Source organism: Palaemon carinicauda, unplaced genomic scaffold (genome assembly GCF_036898095.1).
Source record: "Palaemon carinicauda isolate YSFRI2023 unplaced genomic scaffold, ASM3689809v2 scaffold31, whole genome shotgun sequence".
Lineage (NCBI taxonomy): Eukaryota > Metazoa > Arthropoda > Malacostraca > Decapoda > Palaemonidae > Palaemon > Palaemon carinicauda.
In genome coordinates, this window is record NW_027170768.1 from 445,603 (window position 1) to 473,584 (window position 27,982).

The 27,982-nt window shown below is 43.2% G+C and overlaps 1 protein-coding gene across 1 annotated transcript; it reads left to right on the plus strand.

The window, feature by feature from the left end:
• Positions 1–1,792: 1,792 nt before the first annotated feature.
• LOC137636482 (stromal cell-derived factor 2-like) lies at positions 1,793–27,937 on the plus strand. The gene is made up of 6 exons (XM_068368906.1): positions 1,793–1,850; positions 2,539–2,692; positions 6,518–6,739; positions 23,544–23,652; positions 25,502–25,619; positions 26,486–27,937. The coding sequence occupies exons 1-4, from the start codon at positions 1,793–1,795 to the stop codon at positions 23,581–23,583; spliced, it is 474 nt and encodes a 157-aa protein (XP_068225007.1). The 3' UTR covers positions 23,584–23,652; positions 25,502–25,619; positions 26,486–27,937.
• The last annotated feature ends 45 nt before the right edge of the window (positions 27,938–27,982 follow it).

Here is a 27,982-nt window from a genome sequence, read left to right on the forward strand (position 1 = left end):
TCTATATTAGGAAATAGTATTTTTTTATGCAAATTAACTGATAATAAGGAACACACTGCTTGAACACAGATATACAAAAGCATACTTTGATCTATCTGTAGAAAATATCGTAACCAAATTGACCATTTAGCAATAAATATGTAATGTGATAAGTCACTACAGGATGGGAGATAAAGACAGAGACCTGATATAGGAAGAAACGACAAACTTTGATCTCTACACTTAGAGACACAAGTTGAAGACCAGGAAAACTAATGTAAACCTACCTCACAGATTCCCAGAAATGTTACCCCATGATGAAGTGGAAATAAATTCGAACGTAAATTGTAAAATAAGTTTAAATCTTTCAAGAATCTGCTAACATCACAATCAGACAGTGAATTGGAGTAAAACGAAAGAAATGGTTGAGTTGTGAAACATGAAAACTGATAAAGAAAAGAATAACAAAACTTGACAATCATTAAAGGAATAACAGCAGATTTTTTTACCTAATTAAGAACTGAATATATGAGCCTTGATAGTAAAGTAATGAGATGATTTAGAAGCGAGAAAAGAAGGGTCACAGTTCCTTTTGTTTTTGGACAAGAATGAAAAATAGCAATTTGCTGACTTATGGAACCTGTTTGAAATATCTTAGCCATATAATAATGTATGAAGGACAGCACATACATTAACGTATACTCTGCGAATATGTGTTTTATATGATTATATATAGGCCTATACAGGCCTATACGTATCAATATAAATTTTTCCCATTGTACTGAAATAACTAAACCCATATATATGGATTGAACATTGCATTTTAATGTAATATTGGTCATTTATGCATAATATAAAGTACATTCAATCAAAATAATGATGATTTCGTTTATTTTATATTGTTTTACCATATGTATGGAGACTGAACAATAAGCTAGTAGTGTACTTTAAATGTGAATAATATAATTTAGCATAAATTTATCAAAATGTTATAATAAAGTAATTATTGTAATAGAATATAATATTTATTGTATTAAAATAACTAATTATATTTCATTATGGTGGATAAAGTAATGATAATATACTGTAAAATGAAATACAATACACAAAATGGCCGTTGTCGGTTGTCCCAAATAATGCCAGCGTATGTATTAATATTACTTATTCCTTACTGTATTTCAGCATAGCAAAGCATAAAATAAATCAGAATAGAACTAAAATTTATATTTAATTCTTTTAAAAAGTATAAAAACACTCAACAATTATGAATAAAGTTTTTAAAAATATGAAATAAAATAGAAATTGGAACCATTTTACTTATCTTGCCGGTATTGGATCCCAGAATGAATGTAAACAAACGTTCGGTTCGGATGATTCGGTCCTGAGGCCCAATGTCTTGACCCGCTTACGATTCATATTAACTTATGGCCCCTAAAAGGTGTTAATACATAATTTGCTGTGAGTATAACAGCTAAGTCTTACCCATATTAATATATAATTTATATTGAACATTTCATCTTACTTTAGCAGAGCAAAGCTACCCAGGCTTGATGGAAAATAGTCATACGGTGGTGGGCTGGTTCTCGAATGTAGTTTCATCTATTTAATAATATTTTTAGATAATAGATGAATATTCTTATCATATATCACGTTTCGGTTTTATTATAGTTATATGCAGTAAATGACCAACCTAGTATAACTAGGGAGCAGTTATAGTATTGTTTTCATATAACTGGCTTATGGATGCTATCGCTTATATTTACCCTTGCACCGCTAACCCAGTTTAGGAAGGTAGCTTTACCCTGGTACCCCAATGACCAAATATCTGTTCTGTGACTCCGTTCCTACCCGCCACACCTCGAAGTATCTCGGTACAGTGCACTGGTAAGGGGTGTATGTTTGATAGCGGCCACCTGTATGTATAATGACGGCTGGGGAAGAATAAGCCAGTGTAAGGGGGATTGTAGGGGGCCGTTACACCCCCGTTATTAGGTAAGTAGGTAAGGACACAGGTTGTAGGTTAGGTTAGGGGGGAAAATTTATGTTAATGTCAATTTTTAAACCGAATGGGAGGAAGTGGCCGCTGATATGAAAAGGCTGCGGTAGCTATTCCCTGGTACCCTAATGACCTAATGTCAGTTCAGTGACTCCTTTCCCACTCGCCAGACCTCATAGTGTCTCTGAACAGTACACTAATAACGGCTGGCTAAGAATACGGCAGTGTAGGGGGCCGCTAAACACACTCCCCCTCGTTAGGTAAGTAGGTAAGGACATGGCCTGTAGGTTAGGGTGGGGAAGTTTAGGTTAGCTGGTGTCTATTTACTATGCACTCATGAGGAACTGGCCGCCGATATACAAAGGCTCCTTTGATAAAGTTGAACCGAAGGATTTTCAGAAAGAAATGCACTTTAATATAGCATACAAAAACAGATCAAACTGATTACTGTATTTCAATATACTAAATGGAATGACTGCATTTATTGTATATAATATGTATAGTAAAATAGATATGACCAGTTATTTTTTAGCTTAAGAAGAGAATTCCTCAACTCATTATAGAAAGGCTTTATTATTTCATTTCTTTTTCTCTTTCTCATGATGTCAAGTATGGATCAGAATCTGGCCAGCAATCAGTCACAGGCACCCCAACACAAGAGGATCATAATTCAAACTGGTTGATCAAGGGAACGGAAAAACAGCATTGCAAAAGAGGGTAAGTACTGTTATTTTTTTACAACTTCTGGTTAATTATACTTAGCTGCCACATCTCTCATTTATTTTGTTTATACTACTAATTCTGTTACTGGACTCTTGGATAAAAGTTTTATTCCTGTGGCTGTAGAAATCTTTTTTAGAATTTTCCTGTTAATAGACTTTTAAGTGTAAAAGATAAACCTATCACTTCCTACAAGAGAAAATTAGTTTTTAACCTATTGCGTTTTTAGTTATACAGTAGGGTTAATGAATGCTTCTTCCTCATCCCTTTTGTTCTCTAGACAGAGCAAAGTATGTAGTTTCATCAGTGTTAATTTACTTTTATTTCTATGAAACTCGTCTGGGGTTCATACGGCTTTGTCCTTGAAAAGCTGCCCATTTATCGATGTCTATCTTTTAAATGTTTTGTCTTTTTCCCTCACTCCCCATTGCCAGCCCCCTTGCATACTATTGCCGCATATAATACTGTAGATAATATTGTTTGGCAAGAAGCATGGTCTATTCTTTGGTTCTTCAAGCTTATTGCAATTAGTTGTGTTGTTAGTGCTCCTCTTTTCTAGGTTGAGATGTTGAGTATTACTGTACTTTATAATTAAAATTAGTTAACTCATATGTTTCCTTCTAATGTTGGAATGCATTTGTGCAAGTAGTTTATGGCAAGAACGATTTTATAAGATCCTTACTCTAATTGTGTCACATGCTGGGGACATTTTTATGAGATAAACAACTGTTGATGCTTAAAATGTGTAGACGTACAAGACAACTTATGAAAGATCATATCAAAATTTCTTATAAATGGGTTTGTGTGGACTCAAAACGTAAAAGGAAAGTAGATCTATTTTGTGGAAAATTTTGCCGTGTTCTTGCAGTCTAAAAAGGATATATCTTCTGGCATCGGTAGTGCTTTTGGCATATCCTGTCTTACTACAAACCCCAAGTTATTCCTGTTGTTTTGCCTAACAGTTCTAGTGTAACAATTAATAAGATAATAAGAGTTGAGGGCTGACATGCAGTCCCCTAATTATCTCTCTGATCCAGGTGCTTCTATTGCTGAACCCTGGCCTATCCAAGATCCAGATTCTTGTGATCTTCTGGATTCTGAAACAGTAGTTTAGGTTAGGTTATCTGAGCTCCTAGCCCTCCTGTAGCAGGCGCTAATGAGCAACAGTTTTACACCCTCAATAATGTGGCTTATTCCCCATTGAAGGACCTGCTCCAGAACTCTACAGTTCCAGAGACGACGTTAGCATTTGAGTCACGGACAAGTGTTCTCTACACCTAATGTATCTGGAAATTGGGGTTGGTGGGGAAAACCCATTGTAGACATCGGTAAGACTTTTCAACAAAAAGTTGGAAGTGTTTTTTTCAATGGTACCAGATCCTCTAACATGGAAAGTAGATGGCATATTGAAGGACTGATTGAGCCTAGACTTTTATGGTAACCCCCTGTTCTCAATGATTTGGGCAGTAATAAGCAAATTCCTAGTGACATTGAACTGCAGGATGATTCTTGTGGCTCCTTTTTCCTCTTAGAGGGAATGGTTTATGGGTCTATGCTCTTTCCTGTCAGATTGCTAGACTGTCGTCTCTCGGGACCTAATTACTTAGACAACCTGTCTCTGGAGTCATGGACCTAAGGCCCTATGTGGTTCAGCTAACCCTATTAGAAAAAAGTTTTCTAGACCTTTTTAGACTGTTTATTTTAACTTCCAAGTGATATTCTGTATCAAAGAGAGAGGCATGTCTATTTTTATTGGTGCAAATCTTGGAAATTATCAGTGACTAAATCTAGTTTGGACAATATTATCAAGTTTCTTTATTTTCAATATCCACGATCAAGGATTATATGTCCATGCTTAATACTATTCTCAAACATCTTGAATTGAACCTCTGGTTACAAAGTCAGTTCATTGGAAATTGAATATGCTGTTACAATAATTGAAAAGTTAGCTTTTGGGACAAGAATGACTGGAAGAATTATCTACATTCCATCTTTAGAAAGGAAGGGGGTTAATCCTTCATGGTAAGGTTTCTTTGTCCAATTAAGGACTGAAAGTTTATCAAGACAAAGTGAATAGGATTAGGAAGACCTAACTGTTTGTAGGATCAGGTTATGTACATCCTCTCACCAAGAATACTATGTTCTTTCTTATGAAGACTTAGTAACAAAAACTCGCGATGAATTCGATCCCGGACTTGTGAAAAACTTGAAAATTCTGTTTCGTGATATTAGGAGTACTGCTACTTCTCTTAACCCTTTTACCCCCAAAGGACGTACTGGTACGTTTCACAAAAGCCATCCCTTTACCCCCAAAGGACGTACTGGTACGTTTCACAAAAGCCATCCCTTTACCCCCAAAGGACGTACTGGTACGTTTCACAAAAGCCATCCCTTTACCCCCAAAGGACGTACTGGTACGTTTCACAAAAGCCATCCCTTTACCCCCATGGACGTACCGGTACGTCCTTGCAAAAAATGCTATAAAAAATTTTTTTTTCATATTTTTGATAATTTTTTGAGAAAATTCAGGCATTTTCCAAGAGAATGAGACCAATCTGACCTCTCTATGACAAAAATTAAAGCTGTTAGAGCAATTTAAAAAAATATACTGCAAAATGTGCTGGGAAAAAAATAACCCCCTGGGGGTTAAGGGTTAGAAAGTTCCAAATACCCTGGGGGTAAAATGGTTAATTTCTGTAAGAATCTGTCTATGGAAAGGGTTGAGAAAGCAGCATAGAGGTGTACCAAATCAGTTTTTGCCAAGTATTATTTACAAGTCTTGTTTTCTTATAGAAGTTTCTGGATTTTAGATCCTTTGGTAATGGGAGGTGATGTCGTAATGTAATTTGGCAATTGGCCTTTGTTTCTTTGGGTAATTGGTATTGGTCAAAGTACTTTTAATTTGTTGTTAGGTGAATTTTTTATGCCTTACAATACTGGCATTATGTAGTAATATCAGGCTTTCTCAATCTGGAATAGAGTTCTTGTAAAAGATGAGAGGTGTTCTCTCTAGGTTTTGTTGATTCTAATATACAGAACATTCAATGGATCCATACAAACCTCAGGTAAGTTTCATAGAAATAGAAAGAATTTTAAAAATAAAATTTGTTATTTATTTAGTCACCTGAGGTTTATATATCCCCCACGTCCCCACTGATTAAGGGAGGTCAAGAACATATTGAATTTGCTTCAACTTTGTAAACTGAAGAATGGACCACTTTTTTTGCCAAACAATGCTGTCTTCTACTACTTTTACTACTACTACTAACTAAGCTACATTGCTAGTTGTCATAGCAGATCATCTGTCTCCATTTACTTCTAGCCCCTGAATCCTCCTCTGCCACACCAACTGCCCTCATATTTCCTCTTAATGAATTCATAAATCTCCTTTTAGGCTTTCCTCTCCTTTTCCTACTTGGTGGCTCTATGATTAGCATGTCCCTCCTGACATATTCCTCCTCCCTTCTCATCATGTGCCTGAACCTCATTATTCATGCTTCCATTGCTTTTTTCCAAATTGGTTTACATGTACAGATCCTTTAATGATTTTATTTCTGATCTTATCCTGCCTTGTTACCCATGTGAGAACCTCAACGTTTTCATTTTTTGCATCTTTCAGCTCTGTGTCTTGCTTCTTGATTAAGGTACTGTGCAGTCTCCAAACCATACAGCATAGCTGGTCTTATCACCACCTTATAGGTCTTCCCTTCTGTCGTATAGCACCCTGAATTCTCTTCCTCACTTCCCCATTGTTTACCTTTTTCAGTTCTGTACTGCATTCCTGTCATCTATTATTTATATATTACTGTTGTTTATTCACAGAGAACCCATCGCTTGTGGACAGACTATACGAATGGAACATTTACCCACCAAGAAGAATCAACATTCCCACCGCTTTTCTTCACCACTCTCAGACCTGCAGGAAATATCAGCCTTTGGAGATGAAGGAGAAGGAGACACTGGTGACAAGTGGGTTATCATCTGTGACGGGGAATCATGGGGCCGTCAGCAGACTGTATTGCTTCGACATTCTGATACTGATGTGTAAGGAAACATTGATATTTGTTGCTGAGCAGTCTGTTTGGTAAAGGTTTTTTTAAATATTTAACTTAGCCGGTGAATATATATAGCTGCAACTCTGTTGCTCGACAGACAAAAAAAACAGTAAAACTCGCCAGCGATCGCTATACAGGTTGCGGGTGTGCCCACCAGCGCCAACTGTCGGCCAGATACCATACTCGATGTAAACAAAGACTCAATTTCTTCTCTGTCGACGTGTCGACAAGACGTACTTTACTCGCTGTTGAAACCTGGAGTTTTTCCCATCATATTTGGTGAAGTACTTTAATTTGGTTATGAGCTTTCGCAGTACAGGGTTTTTCTTCAAATAAATCCTTGAACTCTTTTTTGTATCGGATTCATTGTTGATGACTTAGATTGTTTTTTGGAATTTTCCCTTGACCAATTCAAAATGGCTGACCTTTCACAAGTTCCCAAGTTTAGAAAATGCAATGCTAGGGACTGTCATAGGCGTCTTCCAAGGCTTCTCTTGACCCTCACACTGTTTGTTCCAATTGTCGGGGTAAAACCTGTCAATTGGAAGATCGGTGTGAGGAATGCGTGGGCCTTTCGGAATTCGATTTTATCGAATTTGAGAAGTATACACGCAGACTAGAGAGAGATAGGGTAAGGAGAAGTTCTTCTAGGTCGGTAGATTTTTCCTCTCCTCATGCCCCTCAACCTAATCCTTCCCCTGTAGTGGTTGTTCCTAACCCCCCTCCTAGCACTCAGGAACCATCGATGGCTGACATGATGCGTGCTATCCATGCCTTGGGGGAGAGAGTTGAGTCCCTTGCAAGTGACCGCAATCAACTCATGGCGGATGTTAAGGAACTAAAGTGCCAAAGTGCCGCGGGAAGTGATAAAGTGCCTAGTGTTTCTCAAAGTGTTGTGAACAGTGTTGCGCTTGAGGGTTCGTCTGTTCGTGCCTGTCGTCCTCCTAGTCCGGGACCTCTTGCAAGCTCCCAAGCCCAGGGGAGAAGCAATGTCGTACGACGCATGGGTTCGAGAGGCTTTGATCAGCGAACAGACGTTCCCTCTATGGTATCAGGCGTATCTCCCCAAGATCGCCCCTACCAACGTAAGACGAGAGAGCCCGTTTTTACCTCGTCGTCCGAAGGTGTTTCTCGTAAGAAACTTTGGACCAAGGTCTCACGACCTTTGAAGCGTAAGTCGGTCCCTTCAGGACAAGTCCAACGTCCCGGTTGTAGCCACTGGGTCAGTTCGGACTCGTTGCCGTCATCTGATGACTGCTCGCCGCCTAAGAGAGGCAAAGCGGTACCGCCTCAGTCGCTCACCCCGTCTGTTGCCGCACCTGCTGCCGTAGACCCTAAATGGGTATTGCTACAGGACATGCAGTCCAAGCTTGCGTCCTTGATGGAGGACTTCAATGCGGAGAAGGTTGCTGCTGAACCTTCTGGCCAACAACCATCCAAGCGGTCTGTTGTGCGTCCTGTTGACGCTGAGGTTACTTTCTCGCGTCTACCAGTTGAGGTTGTACCCCCACCGATGCGACCCAGTGTGGTTTGCCAGCCGCACGTTGATGTTAGGCGACGCACGGAGGTGGTTGTTGACGTTCAGGACGTTCAACAACCATCAGAGGTGACTTGTTTTGACGCGGTGCGTCAACCTCCGCAACCCGGTATGGTGTTGACTGCACAACCCAGACGGTCTAAACAGTCTCGGGTGGACGCTGTGCGTCCTCGCGCACCCATGGTTGTTGACAGTTCACAGACTGTGCAGCAGTTCCATGACGTTGCGTCCGGATCCGTCACGCATGCACCAGTGCGACCGGACTCAGCGAGCCAAACGTTGCCCACTCCGTTGCCATTTCCTCATCAGTTTTCGGATGAGGAACTATCAGATGAGGACGTTGCTGAACCGCAAGAGGATCAACCTTCAGAACTTGACGAACCTAAGGCAACTCAACCATCATTGGACTTTAGAAAAGTCATGGCTGTATTTAAGGAGTTGTTCCCTGACCACTTTGTTTCTGTGGCTCCTCGTTCGCCGCCGTCAGAGTTTGTGTTAGGCGTGCCTGCTACCACACCTGCCTTTACTAGACTCGTTCTCTCTCGTTCATCCAAGAGAGCTTTGCGGCTGTTGGGAGACTGGTTAGAGACTAAGAAGAGTTTAGGAAAGACAGCATTTGCCTTTCCCCCATCTAAACTCTCGTCTAGATCGAGCGTCTGGTATGCCACGGGAGAAGTTCTCGGCTTGGGAGTTCCTGCCTCTGCCCAGGGCGACTTCTCAAGTCTTGTAGACTCTCCCCGCCGCCTTGCCATGAGACGCTCGAAGATTTGTTGGTCACCATCGGACCTGGACCACCTTCTTAAAGGGATTTTTAGGGCTTTCGAAGTCTTTAACTTCCTAGACTGGTGCCTAGGAGCCCTGAGCAGGAAAATCTCTTCTGCAGATAAGGACGTTTCCTTGCTCATTATGTCCTGCATGGATAAGGCCGTCCGTGATGGGCCAACGAGCTAGCCGCCTCATTCACGTCCGGAGTCCTGAAGAAGCGAGAGTCTCTATGTTCTTTCCTGTCTGCTGGAGTGACGCCATGCCAAAGATCCGAGCTACTCTTTGCTCCCCTTTCCAAGTGCCTGTTTCCTGAAGTCTTGGTAAAGGAAATTGCCCTATCTTTAGTTCAGAAGGACACCCACGATCTAGTTGCGTCCTCGGCTCGCAAAGCTCCCCCTTTGCCTACATTGTCTGCTAGACCGAGGTTAGACACTCCAGCGTCTCGCTTTATTCCGCCCTTTCGTGGCAGAGCCTCCAGCAGAGGAGGTGCTCGTGCCGAAGGGAAGCGAGGGAAGAGGAAAGGATCCAAGTCCTCTAAGGGCAGAGTCTGACTGCCCGCAACTTCAGACAGCAGTAGGAGCCAGACTCAAGAACTTCTGGCAAGCCTGGGAGAAGAGAGGCGCAGATCAACAATCTGTGAAGTTACTCAGAGAGGGGTACAAGATCCCTTTTGTACGCAAACCCCCTCTAGTGACGTCCCCCATCGATCTCTCTCCCAGGTACAGAGAGGTAGAAAAGAAACAAGCCCTGAAACTGGAAGTGTCTCTTTTGCTAGAGAAGGGAGCGGTGGTCAAAGTCTCGGACCTTCAATCACCGGGGTTTTACAACCGTCTCTTCCTAGTATCGAAGAAGACAGGAGGGTGGAGACCGGTGCTAGACGTCAGTGCTCTGAATGTCTTTGTCACAAAGACGAAGTTTTCCATGGAGACCACAAAGTCAGTCTTAGCAGCGGTCAGAAAGGAAGACTGGATGGTCTCGCTAGACCTAAGGGACGCCTACTTCCACATCCCCATTCACTCAGACTCCCAACCTTTTCTGAGATTCGTCTTCGAAGATGTGGTCTACCAGTTTCGGGCCCTGTGCTTTGGCCTAAGCACAGCTCCTCTCGTATTTACGAGGCTGATGAGGAATGTGGCCAAATTCCTCCACTTATCGGACATCCGAGCCTCCCTTTATTTGGACGACTGGCTTCTCAGAGCCTCTTCCAGTCGTCGCTGTCTGAAGGATCTCAAGTGGACTCTAGATCTGACCAAGGAATTGGGACTCCTGGTCAATTTGGAAAAGTCGCAGCTGGTCCCATCCCAAACTATTCTGTATTTAGGGATGGAGATTCACAGTCAAGCTTTTCGGGCTTTTCCGTCGGCCCCCAGAATAGATCAAGCCCTGTTTTCCATCCAGAAGATGCTGAAGAAAGAACGCTGCTCAGTCAGGCTGTGGATGAGTCTGGTAGGGACGCTGTCATCCCTGGAGCAATTTGTATCACTAGGAAGACTACACCTCCGTCCTCTTCAATTCCATCTGGCTTTCCACTGGAAAAAGGACAAGACGCTAGAGGCGGTCTCGATCCCGATTTCCGGAAAGATGAAGTCTTGTCTGACTTGGTGGAAGGACAATATCAACCTAAGAGAGGGTCTTCCCCTGGCTGTTCAGTTACCCAACCACGTTCTCTTCTCGGACGCATCGGACTTGGGCTGGGGCGCGACGCTGGACGGTCGGGAATGCTCAGGTCTGTGGAACATGAGTCAGAGGAGCATGCATATCAACTGCAAGGAGCTGTTGGCAGTTCATCTGGCCTTGAAAAGCTTCGAGTATCTCCTTCGAGGCAAAGTGGTGGAAGTAAACTCGGACGACACCACGGCCTTGGCGTACATCTCCAAACAAAGAGGTACCCACTCACTGACGTTGTACGAGATCGCAAGGGACCTGCTCAGCTGGTCAAAAGATTGAGACATCTCCCTAGTAACGAGGTTCATCCAGGGCGACTTGAACGTCATAGCAGATTGTCTCAGTCGGAAAGGGCAAGTAATTCCAACAGAATGGACCATCCACAAGGATGTGTGCAAGAGACTTTGGGCCACTTGGGGTCAACCAACCATAGATCTCTTTGCAACCTCGCTGACCAAGAGGCTTCCAATCTATTGCTCTCCAGTCCCGGACCCAGCAGCAATACATATAGATGCCTTCCTCCTAGATTGGTCACATCTGGATCTCTACGCATTCCCACCGTTCAAGATTGTCAACAAGGTACTGCAGAAGTTCGCCTCTCACGAAGGGACAAGGTTGACGTTAGTTGCTCCCCTCTGGCCCGCGAGAGAATGGTTCACCGAGGTACTTCGATGGTTAGTAGACGTTCCCAGAAGTCTGCCTCTAAGAGTAGACCTTCTACGTCAGCCGCACGTAAAGAAGGTACACCAAAGCCTCCACGCTCTTCGTCTGACTGCCTTCAGACTATCGAAAGACTCTCGAGAGCTAGAGGCTTTTCGAAGGAGGCAGCCAGTGCGATTGCTAGAGCAAGGAGAGCGTCTACCATTAGAGTCTACCAATCGAAGTGGGAAGTCTTCCGAGACTGGTGGAAGTCAGTTTCTGTATCCTCGACCAGTACCTCTGTAGCCCAAATAGCTGATTTTCTCTTATACCTGAGAAAAGGACGATCCCTTTCAGCTCCCACTATCAAGGGCTACAGAAGCATGTTGGCATCGGTCTTCCGGCATAGAGGCTTAGATCTTTCCAACAATAAAGATCTGCAAGACCTCCTTAAGTCTTTTGAGACCACTAAGGAGCGTCGTTTGGCTACTCCTGGGTGGAATTTAGACGTGGTACTAAGATTCCTCATGTCAGACAGGTTTGAGCCTTTACAGTCAGCCTCCCTGAAAGATCTCACTCTTAAGACTCTTTTCCTGGTATGCTTAGCCTCGGCTAAAAGAGTCAGTGAGATTCATGCCTTCAGCAAGAACATCGGATTTTCGTCGGAAAAAGCTACTTGTTCGCTGCAACTTGGTTTTCTAGCCAAAAATGAGCTACCTTCTCGGCCTTGGCCTAAATCTTTCGATATTCCCAGCTTATCGGAGATCGTAGGCAATGAACTAGAAAGAGTCTTATGCCCTGTTAGAGCTCTTAAGTTCTATTTAAAGCGTACTAAACCTTTACGAGGCCAATCTGAAGCTTTATGGTGTTCAGTTAAGAAACCATCCTTGCCTATGTCAAAGAATGCTTTGTCATACTTTATCAGATTGTTAATACGAGAAGCTCATTCACATCTGAGTGAGGAAGACCGAGCTTTGCTTAAGGTTAAGACGCACGAAGTTAGAGCTGTAGCAACTTCCGTGGCCTTTAAGCAAAATAGATCTCTGCAAAGTATAATGGACGCAACCTATTGGAGAAGCAAGTCAGTGTTCGCGTCATTTTACTTGAAAGATGTCCAGTCTCTTTACGAGAACTGCTACACACTGGGACCATTCGTAGCAGCGAGTGCAGTAGTGGGTGAGGGCTCAACCACTACAATTCCCTAATTCCATATCCTTTTAATCTGTCTCTTGAAATGTTTTTAATGTTGTTTTTTATGGGTTGTCCGGAAGGCTAAGAAGCCTTTCGCATCCTGGTTGATTTGGCGGGTGGTCAAAGTCATTTCTTGAGAGCGCCCAGATTAGGGGTTTGATGAGGTCCTGTTGTATGGGTTGCAGCCCTTGATACTTCAGCTCCTAGGGGTCTGTCAGCATCCTAAGAGGATCGCGAGGCTCCGTAAGGAAGACGTACTTACAAGGCAGAGTAATCGTCTAAGTCGACTTCCTTACCAGGTACCTATTTATTTTGTTTTCGTTATATTGATAACTTCCAAAATGAAATAAAAACTCTTAGCTTAAACGATGTAAACATATTTAACTGGTCTCTACCCACCACCCTGGGTGTGAATCAGCTATATATATTCACCGGCTAAGTTAAATATTTAAAAATGATATTTTAATTATAAAATAAATTTTTGAATATACTTACCCGGTGAATATATAAATTAAATGACCCTCCCTTCCTCCCCAATAGAGACGCAGTGGGATGAGAAGAAATTGAGTCTTTGTTTACATCGAGTATGGTATCTGGCCGACAGTTGGCGCTGGTGGGCACACCCGCAACCTGTATAGCGATCGCTGGCGAGTTTTACTGTTTTTTTTGTCTGTCGAGCAACAGAGTTGCAGCTATATATATTCACCGGGTAAGTATATTCAAAAATTTATTTTATAATCAAAATATCATAATTCCACAGCCTTTGAAAGTACTGTTGAAGGATTGTTGTTGTCATTAATTATGGAACATGGTAAACTTATTTTAATCAAGCTTTTGATGTGAATTACAGTATGTGTAAGTGAAAAATTGTAGATCATATGTTCAAATACGTAGGGTCTAGGGTAAAAATGTTCAGCTATCATCAGTTATAGTAGTCACCTTCTTAACCCTTTTACCCCCAGGCTCTTTGGAAATTTCCAACCCTTAACCCCCAAGGGGTTATTTTTTCCCCAGCACATTTTGCAGTATATTTTTTTTAAATTGCTCTAACAGCCTTAATTTTTGTCATAGAGAGGTCAGGTTGGTCTCATTCTCTTGGAAAATGCCTGAATTTTCTAAAAAAAAATTATCAAAATATAAGAAAAACACATTTTTATAGCATTTTTTTGCAAGGACGTACCGGTACGTCCATGGGGGTAAAGGGGTGGCTTTTGTGAAACGTACCAGTACGTCCTTTGGGGGGTAAAAGGGTTATATGAGAATGATAATTTATCAACTTTCTTCGTGTTATTTAATATTCATTATTAGGAAAATTAGTTTACAGCTTTCATTCTAATTCAAATGGGTAACTATATAGATGCAGTAAGTAAGAAGTAGTTACAGGTGACAGCCTCTATACTGTGGACTTTGCTATCTTGGCTGAAGTTCTCTCTCATGAGGGTACACTTAAGTAATTTTATGTCAGTTTTTTTCTCTTATGTTTTTAGTCAAACAATGATTAAGGCAACATTTTTTATTTTACTGAGAATTAACCATAAATTTTACCAGAATCTTCAACCTTTTTTCATCAGTACAGAAATTAATCGGAAATCTTGTGAATTTTACTTTTGGTGTTTTCTTTATCCTATACTGGCCAGCTTTTTTAATTCTTTATGCTCCTTTTTCTCTTGTTCATATACTGTTTTATCTTTGAAGAGATGGATCTTAACACTATCGAGTTTTGCCCCTAATTTTTTTTTAATCCATCGGGAAGAATCATATTTTGTTCCGTAACTGAAATACAAACCACGCTATTTACATGGGGTAATTACTTCGGCGTAGCTGAATGACGAGCCATAAAAGTTTTAACGAGGGTTTACTACCCCGCCGCTAGTTAGCGGGGGGTAGGGAGGGGTAGCTAGCTAACCCCCCCCCCCCCCTCACACACACCAGTGAATGCTTCACTTTACTTTTGGCTCGGGCGGAGAACAGACCTGTCTGCTCTCTCCCTCGCTTTGACTGCCATTTGTTCCGTAACCGAAATACAAACCGCGCTATTTACATGGGGTATTACTTTCGGCGTAGCTGAAATGACGAGCCATTAGATTTTTAACGAGGGTTAACTACCCTCTCGTTAGTTAGCGAGGGGGTAGGGGAGGGTAGCTACCCCTCCCCCCTCACACACCGGTACAACCGGTGAACTGATTCACTTCGCTTTTGGCTCGGGCGGTGAGCGGACATGTCCACTCTCACCCTCGCTTGGCAGCCATTAATGTTTTGTCTTTACTTAATTACTTAATATATATATATATAAACATTCTTATGTTTATGTATATATTTGGGTATAGAATACAGTAAGTTTCCTTTTCAGTGTTTGTGCTATGTGTGTGTAGTGTACGACAACATCACCGCGTAGTTCCAGGCCACCGCGGTGACACTTCGTGGGTCGCGATCTCTTCCTTGGTCCTTCGGTCGCTCCTTCGGCTTCCGATTCTCGGCCGCCGTGGGGAATCGCCATCGCTGGACTTTATTTATTCATCTGTTTTCTCCGCTGTTCCTCCTTCCCTACGGGGAACTTGGACTATCAGCGAAGGGAACGTGGGAGTTTAGTTTGACTACGGTCTCTCTCTCTCTCTCTCTCTGGAAGGTCGTTCACCCTTTTACTACTACTACGTACTTTACGGTAGCTTCCTTCCCGTTGCGGGTTGAGTTGCTATTCCGTTTATTTTGTCTCAATTATTTTTAATGAATTCTAATTGTATTTGTTAACTTTTCAGCTTCTGCGTAGAACGCTTCCCTTCGGGGTTCAGTCGTTCTTACTATTTTTTAACATTCTTAGATGAATTACATAATTATAATTGTTATAATTCTGTTTTTGTTACAGTTCTCCGCCTTCCCCCCTTCCCTGTGAATGTCAGTGGGGGAGGAGGGCGCATACCTTGAGTGTAATTCTTTTCTTTTCCCTCGGGGTTCCTCTTCGGAGTTCCCTCGGGGGAATGAATGTTAACTAATTATTTATTTTATTTTCACAGTTAACAATCTAGTTTTTTCGTTTGCCTAATGTGCCAACGAAGCAGAGCTGCCCTGTTTGGACCTGGGGAGTCTGCTGTTGCTGCCGCCTCTCTAGGACTTCGTCATGGGCGTGTTCCCTTCTCCTAGAAGTTCTCCCGTGACAACTGTCAGCTCTTTAGTTCATCTTAGAATGCTCAGGAGGTTCGCCTCCAGGGGTGGGTAACTTCCCTTCCGAGGGAGGTTCCCTTCCCAGGTATGAGTTTTTTCCCCTTCAGGGGGGGAACTTCTCTTACCTTAATATTTCCTGGTTGTTTTTTCCTGGTCCTCGGGCGGTTATGCTCTTGGTGCTGAGGGACCGCTTTTGTAACCATGCTCAAGGGGCTGAGCGGTTGCTAGGCCGGACCATGGAATTCGTGCGACTATGCTCTTGGGGCTGAGCGGTCGCACCTGCAGCTACGCTCAAGGAGCTGAGCAGCTGCATGAGCTCCTCTTCGGAGGATTACTCCTTATAGGTCAGCTTGCTGATCCAACGGCCCTTAGGGGCGCCATCATCAGTTTCTTCTTGTCTCTTTTACGAAGTGTTCACCTCTCTCATTCGTGAGAGAGGACACTCATAGAGACTCCTCTTCGGAGGACTCCCCCTGCTGTTGTTGCTGATGTTGCTGAAGGCTCAGTTCCCCCCTCCGAACATCCTTCGAGAGGGCAGCTGAGTCCAACGGTCTCTCCTGCGAGTGCTTCTCCCCTTCTGGGGAGTTCACTAACAGACTCCTCTTCGGAGGACTGATGATGGTGCTCCTGTCCGTGGTCGTCTTCATCTTCACCTCCGACGTCCCCGCAGAGGATCCTCCTCGACGAGAGCAGACCATTGCTGCTGCATCACTAGAACTTTCGGCAGATCGTTCGCGATCTCCGACGCCTTCCAGACCTTCTTGTCTTCAATCTCCGTTCCTGGACGCAGATGCGCTGTGGGCGCCAACGCACCCCGTTATCCAACAGGCACCGGGCCCTTCGGGGCAAAGAGCTTACCTCACAATGTGAGTAAGTCCCTTAAGTGCCAGGTTTTTCCTGTGCAACCACGTTCTCCTGCGCGCTCGCGCGCAATCTCTCTCCTGCTGTGGACCAGACTTCTGCTGAATCAACTCTCCAGCGATCTCCTGTAGCTGAGTCTCGCCGTAGATCTCCTGATCGCCAGTGCTCACCTGCGGTTCTGAGACCTCCTGTGCGCCAGCACTCTTCAGCTCGCCAGCGCACATCTGCGCGCCATGTTCCTGCTACACGCCATGCGTGCCAACGGTCTCCTGAACGCCCACGATCGCCTGCTCGCCAGCGCATATCTGCGCGCCCTTTCCTGATGTGCGCAATGCGCTCCAACGTTCGCCCACGATCTTCAGATCTGGGTGCAGGCAAGGAGATTATTCCTTCGCTGAACGCCCACGATCACCTGCTCTCCCTCAGAGCTCGCCCACACGCAAGCCATCGCCTGCGCACCATAATCGGTGCGCACTTCAAGACTTGAACGAGTCTCTGCGCGCCTGCGCCCGCGCCCCCACGAAAAGTCTCCTGTGCCCGCCCACGAGCGTTCGCCCTTGCGCGCAACCTCACCATCTGGTTCTGCACCCTCGCTGATATCTTCTGGCCGCGCAACAGCGTACCAGCAATCTCCTAAGCACCCGCCCGATTCTTCGCCTCCGCGCAAGCATTTTTCAACGCGCCCACGCTTTAGATCGCCGTAGGTCTCCTACGCGCCCACGCTTCAGATCGCCGTAGGTCTCCTACGCGCCCAGGCGTTAATTCTCCTGTACGCGATCGGTCGCTACGCGCCATCGCTCGCCAACGCGCCATCGGTCTCCCAGCCGCCAGCGCTCACCCTTACACCCGCGCTCACCCTCACCTGCGCGCCTACGCGCACTTTCGCCTGCGCGCCCGCGCGTAAACGCAGAGCAGCGCACGTGCAGGAGCAGGAAGAATCTTCAGAGAGGTCTGGGCAACATTCTTCTCCTTCTTTTCAGGCAGGCCCCATCATCTCTACTCCTCAGGATCGCCCGATCCCCTTCCCTCCAGCGGGAGTCGCTGACACTGCGTCTGTCAGCCGTCAGCAGAGGAGTTACTTCAAGATCATGGGGGAGCCTTGTTTAGCTCTTCCTCTCCACCATTCCGTGGAAGAGCTTACCAGGGGAATTTCTCTCGAGAAACTCTCCGCTTGGCAGGTAACATTCTTGGCTTCGGAGATCTTGAGCCAGGAGAAAGCCGCAAAGTGTGCCATGCAGGCCACTTCGTGGCTGGACGTCTGGCTTGGATCTCTGGGCATCCTGTTGCGATCCGAGGACTTGTCCAAGGAGAGCACCAGGAAAGCCATGGAGACTTTCCTCCTCTCGGGCACGAGCACCATCGATTTCCGGCTCACCAAGTTTCGAACTTGTGGGCAAACTCGATGTTGAAGCATCGAGATGCAGTGACCGAGAGGTTCCTCTCGAAAGTCCCAACCGTGGATGTCTGCAAGCTCAGACACTCTTCCATCCTTGGAAAGAGCTTGTTTGAGCCCAAGGACGTGGAACGGACAGCTGAGAGGTGGAGGAAGTCGAATCACGATTCGCTCCTCCAAAAGGCGATTACATCCAGACCCTACAAGCCTCCAGCACCTCAACAACAACAGCCTCGTCAGTCTAGGACATCGGAACCGGCTCCGGCAGCAAAGACAAAGGTGTCTAAACAGCAGCCCCCTCCTGTCAGGGACAAGAAGGACGGGAAGTCCTACTGGGGAAGCAATGATCTTGGAGGGAGCGGCCGAGGCTGCAAACGCTAGGATTGGAAATCCCCCTGCATGTCCACCAGTAGGGGGATGCCTAAAGTTGTGCGTTCAGGTGGCAGCAACTCGGGGCCGATTCCTGGACGATCTCCGTGATCACCCAAGGATATCGCGTCCCGTTCATAACATCTCTACCTCCCCTGACAGCGAATCCAGTGTCGTTGAGCTTTTATGCCATGGGATCGGCAAAGGGGCTAGCCCTTCGGGCAGAAGTCGAGACCATGCTCAAGAAGGATGCTCTCCAAGAGGTCGTCGACGGCTTCCCCCGGCTTCTTCAGTCGATTCTTTCTTGTAAAGAAGGTGTCTGGAGGCTGGAGACCTGTCATCGACCTCTCAGCTCTGAAAAAGTTTGTCAAACAAACTTCGTACAGCATGGAACAGCAGAGACGATCAGACTTGTAGTGAGACCACAAGACTTCATGTGCACACTGGATCTGAAGGACAGGTACTTCCAGATCCCAATCCATCCGTCTTCCAGGAAGTACTTGAGATTCAGCCCTGACAACAATATCTACCAGTTCAAGGTGCTGTGTTTCGATCTCTCCACAGCACCGCAGGTGTTCACCAGAGTGTTCACCCTGATATCTTCATGGCCACACAGGATCGGCATCCGTCTCCTTCGCTATCTGGACGACTGGCTAATCCTGGCAGTCTCGGAATCGACCCTTCTTTGACACCGAGACAAGCTTCTGGGACTTTGCCAAGAGCTAGGGATCATGGTAAATCTCGAGAAGGCTTCTCTGCTTCCATCTCAACAACTGGTATATCTAGGCATGATATTAGACACCAATCTCCACAAAGCCTTTCCATCAGATGACAGGATAGCAAGGCTGAGGAGAGTCGCAGAACCTTTCCTCAGACGAGGAGAGCTTCCAGCCCATTCTTGGTTACGTCTCCTAGGTCACCTTTCCCCCTTGGCCCTTCTAGTTCCAAACGGCTGCCTCAGGATGAGATCCCTGCAATGGCGGCTCAAGTCCCGGTGGAATCAAGGCAACGATTCCCCGGACACTGATCCCTACGGGACCTGCGGAACGAATGGACCTGCAGTGGTGGTTGACCTACGGAAACCTTCGAAAGGGAGTGCATCTTCTCGTCCTTCCCCCGAATTTGATACTGTTCTCGGACGCGTCAAAAGAAGGGGGGTGCCACGTTCTGAACCAAAGGATCTCAGGCCTATGGTCAGAATTAGAAAAGTACCTGCACATCAATCTGCTAGGAATGAAGGCCGTATATCTGGCCCTATAACAGTTCCAATATACCCTGGCGGGTCACTCAGTGAGCGACAACACCACGGTAGTGGCTTATTTCAACAAGCAGGGAGGTACCTTTTCACAACAGCTTTCCCATCGTGCAGTAAAGATACCGAGATGAACCGAAGTCCACTCAATACCACTATCGGCTCGCTTCATTCCGGGCAAAAGGAATGTGCTCTCCGACAGTCTGAGCAGAGCCTCGCAGATAGTGAGTGCCGAGTGGTCTTTGGACCCTCTAGTAGCCAACAAAGTCCTGACTTATTTGGACCTGTTCGCGACAGCCTTGAATTTCAAGCTGCCGCTGTACTGCTCCCTGGCCCCGGACCCCAAGGCATTCTGCCAAGATGCCTTCCTACAACGGTGGGACAACATCGACGTCTACGCCTTCCCACCGTTCTGTCTGATGAGAAGGGTGCTCAAGAAGACCAGACTATCGGTCAACCTGTCTATGACTCTGATAGCTCCGCTATGGCATCGTGCAGAGTGGTTCCCGGACCTTCTGCATCTCCTGACAGAACTCCCGAGAGAGCTTTCCCCACGACACGAGCTACTCAAGCAACCACACTGCAACATCTACCACAAAGCCGTAGCATCGCTTCGGCTTCACGCCTGGAGACTATCCAGCATCTCCTCACAGAGAGAGGCGTTTCGCAACAAGTTGCGGAGCGGATGTCTCGACACCTGCGAAAGTCATCTGCAGGGGTCTACCAGGCGAAATGGAGAGTCTTCTGTGGTTGGTGTCGTGGGAGAGGTATCTCTCCCCTCGATGCTACTATTCCAGCAATAGCGGAGTTCTTGTATATCTGCGGGAGGAAATGCGCCTTTCGGTCTCGGTGGTAAAAGGCTACCGCTCAGCCTTAAGCCTGGCCTTCAGGCTGAAAGGAATAGACATTTCCCCCTCACGGGAACTTTCTTTGCTCATACGAAGCTACGAACTTACCCGCCCCCAGTCGGAAGTAAGACCTCCTCCATGGAACGTGGTTCGGGTTCTTAGGGCTCTTAAGAGACCTCTTTGCGAACCATCGCGCTAGGCTTCTGATCGTCACCTGACTTGAAAGATGGTGCTCCTGCTCGCTCTGGCCTCGGCCAAGAGTATCAGCGAACTCAGGGTCTTTCGTACAACGTCGCCCATTCAAGAGGATAGGGGGAGGTAACGTTCAGGTTCGTCACTGAGTTGGTTGCTAGACTCAAAAGGATTTCGAGTCTCCGTTCTGTAACAGATGACCAAGACCATCTCCTACTATGCCCAGTAAGGAGTCTGGGGTGTTATCTTAAAAGAATAGCTGCAGATCGTCCTCACATGCAAGCCCTGTTTGTAAGCACAGGAAGGACGAAGAGGAGGGTCACCAAGAATACCTTTTCAGCCTGGATTCAAAGGGTCATCCATCACGCCCTAAAATCCAGACCCTCCTCCGTCACGTCGCCCTAGAGCACACGATGTCAAAGGCATCGCAACGTCCCTGGCCTTCAAGAGGAACTACTCTGTGACGCAGGTGCTACAAGCTGGAGTCTGGAAGCGTCAAACGACCTTCACAGCCCACTACCTGCAGGACGTGACCCACAGGAGCCTCGATACTTTCTCTATCGGCCCTGTGGTGGCTACACAACAGCTGGTCTAACCTGAGGCTCCTTAATGGACAAGTAGCAGAAGGTTGAGGGCATTGTTACCCGGTTTTAGACTGCATGAAGGAAAAAGTATGTCTGGCCCGTACTCTTTTCTTCATCCTCCCTCTCTTGGGGAAAGCAGCATCCTGGGTTCTCTGCATAGCTGACCTCAAACCACTGCAGGTAAACCATGCTTCCTTGTGTTCCTAGTAATAATATAATACTGTTGCGTCCCCCATACCCTGACGAGGTGGTATTGGGAACGTCCTAGCCTAGAATTCCATCTAAAGGACTTCAGGTCAACTTCCTAGGACAAGTCACACTTCATTCCTTCACACACAAGCTTGTGTAGGCCGCACGTTCCTTGCGGAGCAAGGAATTTGCGAGGTGCAGGGACTCCTTTTCTCAAGTGCTACTCACTCGGATTCTGAGTCCCCGGGCAAAGCCAAAGCCAGTAAGGCTGGGACTTTTCCACCCTACCTAAGGGTTAAGTCACCCTATGTAAATAACGTGGTTTGTATTTCGGTTACGGAACAAATGACAAATTCAGATAACTTGTATTTTTCCTAACCATACAAACCTTACCTATTTACACATATTTGCCCGCCAGCCCTGTCCCCCGTGAAGTCCTACCTCTAAGCGAAGTGAATCAGTTCACCGGTGTGTGAGGGGGGAGGGGTAGCTATCTATCCCTCCCCTACCCCCTCGCTAACTAGCGAGAGGGTAGTTAGCCCTCGTTAAAAATCTAATGGCTCGTCATTTCAGCTACGCCGAAAGTAATACCCTATGTAAATAGCTAAGGTTTGTATGGTTAGGAAAAATACAAATTATCTCCGAATTTGTCATTTTTCCTAGCTCTACAAACTTGAATCATTACCTCTTCCAACAAAATTGGAAGGAGGTTATGTTTTACCCCCTGTTTGTAAACAGCTTCCTGACCATAATTTTAATTGTATATTAATGAAACTTGCAGGGATTAACTGCTATGTAAAAAGCTGCAAATGATTAAATTTTGGAAGGTTACAGTCAAGGAAAATGTCCAGTTCATGTAATCACCCACAATTTGTACATCATTGTCACAGAGACTTCAAACTTGGTTTATATTTGAGTGTATGAAAATCCACGCCAATTAATACATGTTAAGGTCAAAGGTTAAGGGCAAGCAAATAGTCGAGAAATAAGTTTCTGGGGTGAGGACTGCACTCTACTGAATTCCCTTCTAGTTTATATATATTTCCCAACTCATTCACGCTACAAGTCCTGACCAAGAACAGAGTGATAACAAAGGAGCTAGCTCCGACACCCTGAGCCAGGTGGGAATAATCTGCAACCACACAATGTTGCTAACGCCACGATATTTCATCAATTTTGTTGTAACAAAACCACAGAGGTAACCCTTATAAAGAACTCGGCTTTGTATAGCTAGGAAAAATACAACTTATTTTTTAAATTTGTAGTATTTTGGCCGTAAATAATCTTGGTTTTTGATCATATAAGTTCTGACATGAAAACAAATCTCTTGTTCTTAAAACAAGAGAAACTTCATTACAAAATGATATTCCTTGATTTTTTTATTTCCTTTTACGTATATCAATTCTACTGCCATTTTCTCTTCATGCTGCTTATTCTATCTGTTGAGATACTACCGCTAGAGTTATTGGGTCGTTTCAACTGGCCATATTGTACTACACTAGATCCCCTTCTGGTTACTGCTCATTTTCCCTTCGCCTACACATACACCGAATAGTCTGGCCTTTTCTTTCCCATTCTCCTCCGTCTTAATTCACCTGACAACACTATCACCAAACAATTCTTTTTTGCTTAAGGGGTTAACTACTGCACTGTATTTGTTCTGTATCTACTTTCTACATGGTAAGGATAGAAGAGACTCTTTAGCTATGGTAAGCACCTCTTTTAGGAGAAGGATACAGTACTCTAAAACCAAACCATTGTTCTCTAGTCTTGGGTAGTGCCATAATTGTACCACTGTCTTGGGTTAGAGTTCTTTCGCTTGAAGGTACACTCGGTCACACTTCTGTTTCCTTATTTTCTTTCCTCACTAGACTTTTCCCTGCTGGAGCCCTTTGGGCTTATAGCATCCTGCATATTCAATGAGGGTTGTAGCTTAGCTAGTAATAATAATGATAATATTTACATGTGATTTTAACAGGTATGGACATTTTCCTAACCCTAAAATGATGGTCAGAGATTTTATTCTTGTGCCTCTGATATTTTGTTAGTAATTTTATTAGTAAAGAGTCTTTTCTTATGTACTTGTTTACACTTTTGATAACAATCTTCAATCAATCTTGGTAAATCTGAATGATCCATCTTCTTTCAGGATGTCTGAGAAACTAAGTTGCTCAACTGAGGTGGATTAAATAGCGTCTTGCACGGTCTGCTCGTTAATCCTGTTGCTCGGACACTTTCCAAACACAGAGCTTTTCCAGGTATGGTAATATACTCTTCCATTTAGTTCAATGGTTTCCAAGAGACCAGATGTAAGTTGATTTTCACTCTATAAAGGGAGGCTCTTAACTTCCAAACATCCAGATATACAAACGCAAATCCAACTGAAATTCTAAATGTCAGATATTTTATAAAAAGTTCATGATGAAACGCTGTAATTGAACAAAATTATTTCATTTAATGCAGAACTTTCATTACTTATCTGCTACCATTTTATATAATCCTTATACAGTATTAAGCTTCTGTGTGAAGTATAGTACTGAAAAGTACACTTATAAAACTACTTAACTAAGATTTTATTTTTATAGATTGACCTAAAGTTGGAACTGACATGCCAAGAGGGAATATTACTGCATTATCAAAAGGGCTTATCAGTGTAAAGGTCACTTTCTATCCATTTCATGTTATTTCATAAGATTTGTCTTTCAGGAAATGTTTAGAATTAGTTTTTTATTCATACAATATATTGCTGAATTTTATATTTGACTTCTGGAGTAAAAATCCACATCATTATTTAGTAAAATTTTAGATGATTTTTATGTAATCTCATTGCAGACAGAAATGCTCCCCAGTTTCCATTTAGTGCAGTGTGCCCTTTTGAAAGGGATTGGTGCACAAGTTAAAATTTGGAGGAACTTGTAGTAATAATAGCTTTGCTTTTTAGGTATTTTTATATATACCAGTATCTATTTATTCTTCAAATATTAGAAATTACTTAAATATTGGAGTAAAGTGTCTTTTGAAAGGATTGGTGAACTAGTTAAAATTTGGAGGGATTTGTCACATTAATAGTTTTGGTTTTTAGGCATTTCTATACAACCCTGGTTTCATTTTATGTTTAAAAGTATATTAGAAATATTTTACGTAAATGCTACTATAGGAATTTCATACTCTCAAAAGCCTAAAATTGTCGAGAAAATAAGGTCATTTAAAAAAACATAAGGACAAGGGTAGTTGGAAAGAGGCCAGTACTGTAAAAAAAGAAAAAAAAAATATAATTGCATTTAGCAGAATGGTCAGCTTGGTTGATGCTGAAGATATACACTGTTTTAGAGACGGAAAGATTCATTTCTATTTTCTTTATGCAATTTTTCTGTTTCACTAACATATTCAGTATAAATACTCTCTTTATAATTGGATTTTTAGTAATGAAGCAAAATCAATTTAGAATGATGTACTGTAGTGCATTTGTTTTATACACTTTATTTGACAACTCACTCTGTAGCTTTATAACCAAAGTTTGAAACGATAGGTTGGTTTTGTAATATATTCATAAGCCGAAGGAATATTTGAGTTTTCAACACTTCCAGTTTAACCCTTTTACCCCCAGGCTATTTAGAAATTTCCAACCCTTAACCCCCAGGGGGTTATTTTTTTCCCAGCACATTTTGCAGTATATTTTTTTTTAATTGCTCTAAAAGCCTTAATTTTTGTCATAGAGAGGTCAGGTTGGTCTCATTCTCTTGGAAAATGCCTGAATTTTCTCAAAAAATTATCAAAAATATGAAAAAAAAAATTTTTATAGCATTTTTTTGCAAGGACGTACCGGTACGTCCATGGGGGTAAAGGGATGGCTTTTGTGAAACGTACCAGTACGTCCTTTGGGGGTAAAAGGGTTAATGTATATAGTCATCCCCTGCTTATCGAGGATTCGCATATGAAACCTGACTATTTGTTGACTTTTCTTGTTGGAAATCAAAGTCATGGGTTCCAGGTTAGGCTTACCCTAAGTCAAAATCTAACTAAATTTGACTTACAAACAGCTTCTTGTAACCTATTATATTTGTAAGTTTAAGGACCTTCTGTACTGTTTATTTCTTCCTTTTGCAGATCTTGTGGAAGATGGGCTTCTGACGGCACCCCAGATGTTTGTCCAGCAGTTTCCATCCTAATCGGAGCCTTGGTCTACTCGTTACCAGAGAAAGATGCTGTCCTTAGTTCTTAGCTGGTAGGTAAAATGGAAATTACCTGAGAGTTTTCTAGAAATATAATCCAAGAAATCTATTGCCTTGACTTCTCTAATCAATACGATGTACTTACTTCTAACATTTAACGTCTCTCTTATACTGTAGATTCTGTTAACTTTTTTCTTGCTTACACTCGATACATTTGTCCCTTTCACATATTTATGAAAAGGTGAGTGGTATCCATATTGTAGATCAAGTAAGTAGTGTTCATAATTATGGTCATAATTACCCTGAATTAGTTTAGATGGGTTGTGTCCTTACAGTCGAATATTATGATTATTATTATTACTAGCTAAGCTATAACCCTACTAGGGAAAGCAGGATGCTATAAGCCCAATAGCTCTAACAAGGAAAATAGTTTAATGAGGAAATGAAGCTAGAGAACTCTAAACCCTAACCCAAGACAGCGGAAGACCATGATACAGAGGCTATGGCACTACCCAAAAGAATAATAGTTTGATTTTGGACTGTCTATCTCCTAGAAGACACTGGACACAACATCAACCAAGCTGATCATTCTGGTAGATGCAATTTTCATTTTCTTTCCACGCTTATGGTATTGATCTCTTCTTGTTAACTAAAAATATTTTTTAAATTTACACTTCATTAGTGAGTATCGACAATCGCACAGTTTACAAAACTAGAATTCTAAGTTACGACAAGGAAAAAACTACATTCTACACTTATAAAAAAATGTAATTTTAATCGGAAATTCAACGTAGAAATATACTGTTCTCGGCCGTATTATTTTGTTTGGTCCAAAATAATATTACTATCATCATTAACAATACATGAACCATATTTATTTTACAACTAGTTATCTTGTATTTATCAATCTCTCATACAGCACCAACAGCACATGAAACTCTACGGAAAATACGCGACTTTGGCTTCAAATTGGTCGACCACCCGCCTTACTCTCCAAACGTGATCCCCTCCGACTATCACCTCTTTCCACAACTGAAGAAACATCTCAAGTGAACGAAATTTCATGAGTTTTCATAACCCAGTCAAAAAAAAACAATTACGAGGATCTCAATGTGAAGCTGGGCTCTTAGGTGAGGGTTCTATAGTGGCATAGCTATATCTTGCTCCCCCCAGATTGCTATTTTAGTCTCAGAGTTTAGAATCTACAAAATTTGTCTTTATTTTCTAATTACTTTTTCATAAATATGCAACTTCCAGTGCACACTTGTCTTCTCTTCTGTCCCATTGGAAAATTCTGGCCACAGCTTCATTATAGTTTGCAGAATCAGCAAGTCAGTCCGAAAGCTCCATTCTTGAACGAAGTAGCAAGAAATACGCGTAAAGGGAAGGAACGAACACTGCAAAGACTTTTTCGTGAGGATTACAGTGTGCCAGGCCAGGCAAAAACGTGCAATACCCATTTCAGATCTGTTCCGTGGTCATGAACAAACAGTGAGAAATCAAAATTGTTCTCTAGTCTCAGGTAGTGCCATAGACTTCCACTGCCGTGGGGTAGAAATCTCTACTTGAGGGTACACTTGGGCACACTATTCTATCTTATAACTCTTCCTCTTGTTTTGTTTTTTCTTTAAGGTTTTAGTCTTTATATGAAAGATTTATATCAATGTTGTATCCATTCTTAAAATATTTTATAATTGTTCATTACTCCTCTTGTACTTTATCTATTTCCTTTCCTCACTGGGCTATTATTCCCCGTTGGAACCCTTGGGCTTATAGCATCCTGCTTTTCCAACTCAGGTTGTAGCTTAGCTAGTAATAATAATAATAATATATTTTCTTCTTTGTCATAACTTTCAAGTTTAGTAAAGTGTGTGCATATAATTGTGGTGTTGGTTGGTAGTGGTGTGACTATCAACGAATCCACTGTGAAGCCGATGGAGGTTGTACACATTACTGGGTTTTCGTGTGTTGTTAGCGAGAAGTGCAACTGTGCATTCCTCTTGCTATCCAAAATGGTGTTGACATGTAACTTGTGTTCTTTAAGGATATGTGTTAATGCTACAGATGATGGGAGAAATTACTTGACGTTTGTTACAAGATATTTCTGATAAGTATCACAGATGGGGCATTGTCGTAAGTGACTCTTTTTTTAGTTAATTGTTACTTATGTACCGACTTGGTGGTAATGGTGATTGTGTAATGACATGATAATGATTATTCTTATAATTATTGGTGTGAGTTTATATATGTTTATGTTATGTGGTGATTACCCATGTTTCTGCTGTATTGATAAGTAAATTATTTGTGGTGTTGGTATGTTTTATTGACTTGTTATACTGTAATTCTTACAGGTCGAAATAAAGTTTTTATTAAGACAACCCTAGTTTATGTGGTATCCAAGCAAGCATTTCAGCAG

Excerpts from the sequence above, each read along its gene's own strand:
- LOC137636482 (XM_068368906.1), top strand. The coding sequence starts at position 1,793 with ATGACCAAATATCTGTTCTGTGACTCCGTTCCTACCCGCCACACCTCG. Across the intron at positions 2,693-6,517 it reads AAACAGCATTGCAAAAGAGG|AGAACCCATCGCTTGTGGAC; the intron begins GTAAGTACTGTT and ends GTTTATTCACAG. Across the intron at positions 6,740-23,543 it reads CGACATTCTGATACTGATGT|GATGTCTGAGAAACTAAGTT; the intron begins GTAAGGAAACAT and ends ATCTTCTTTCAG.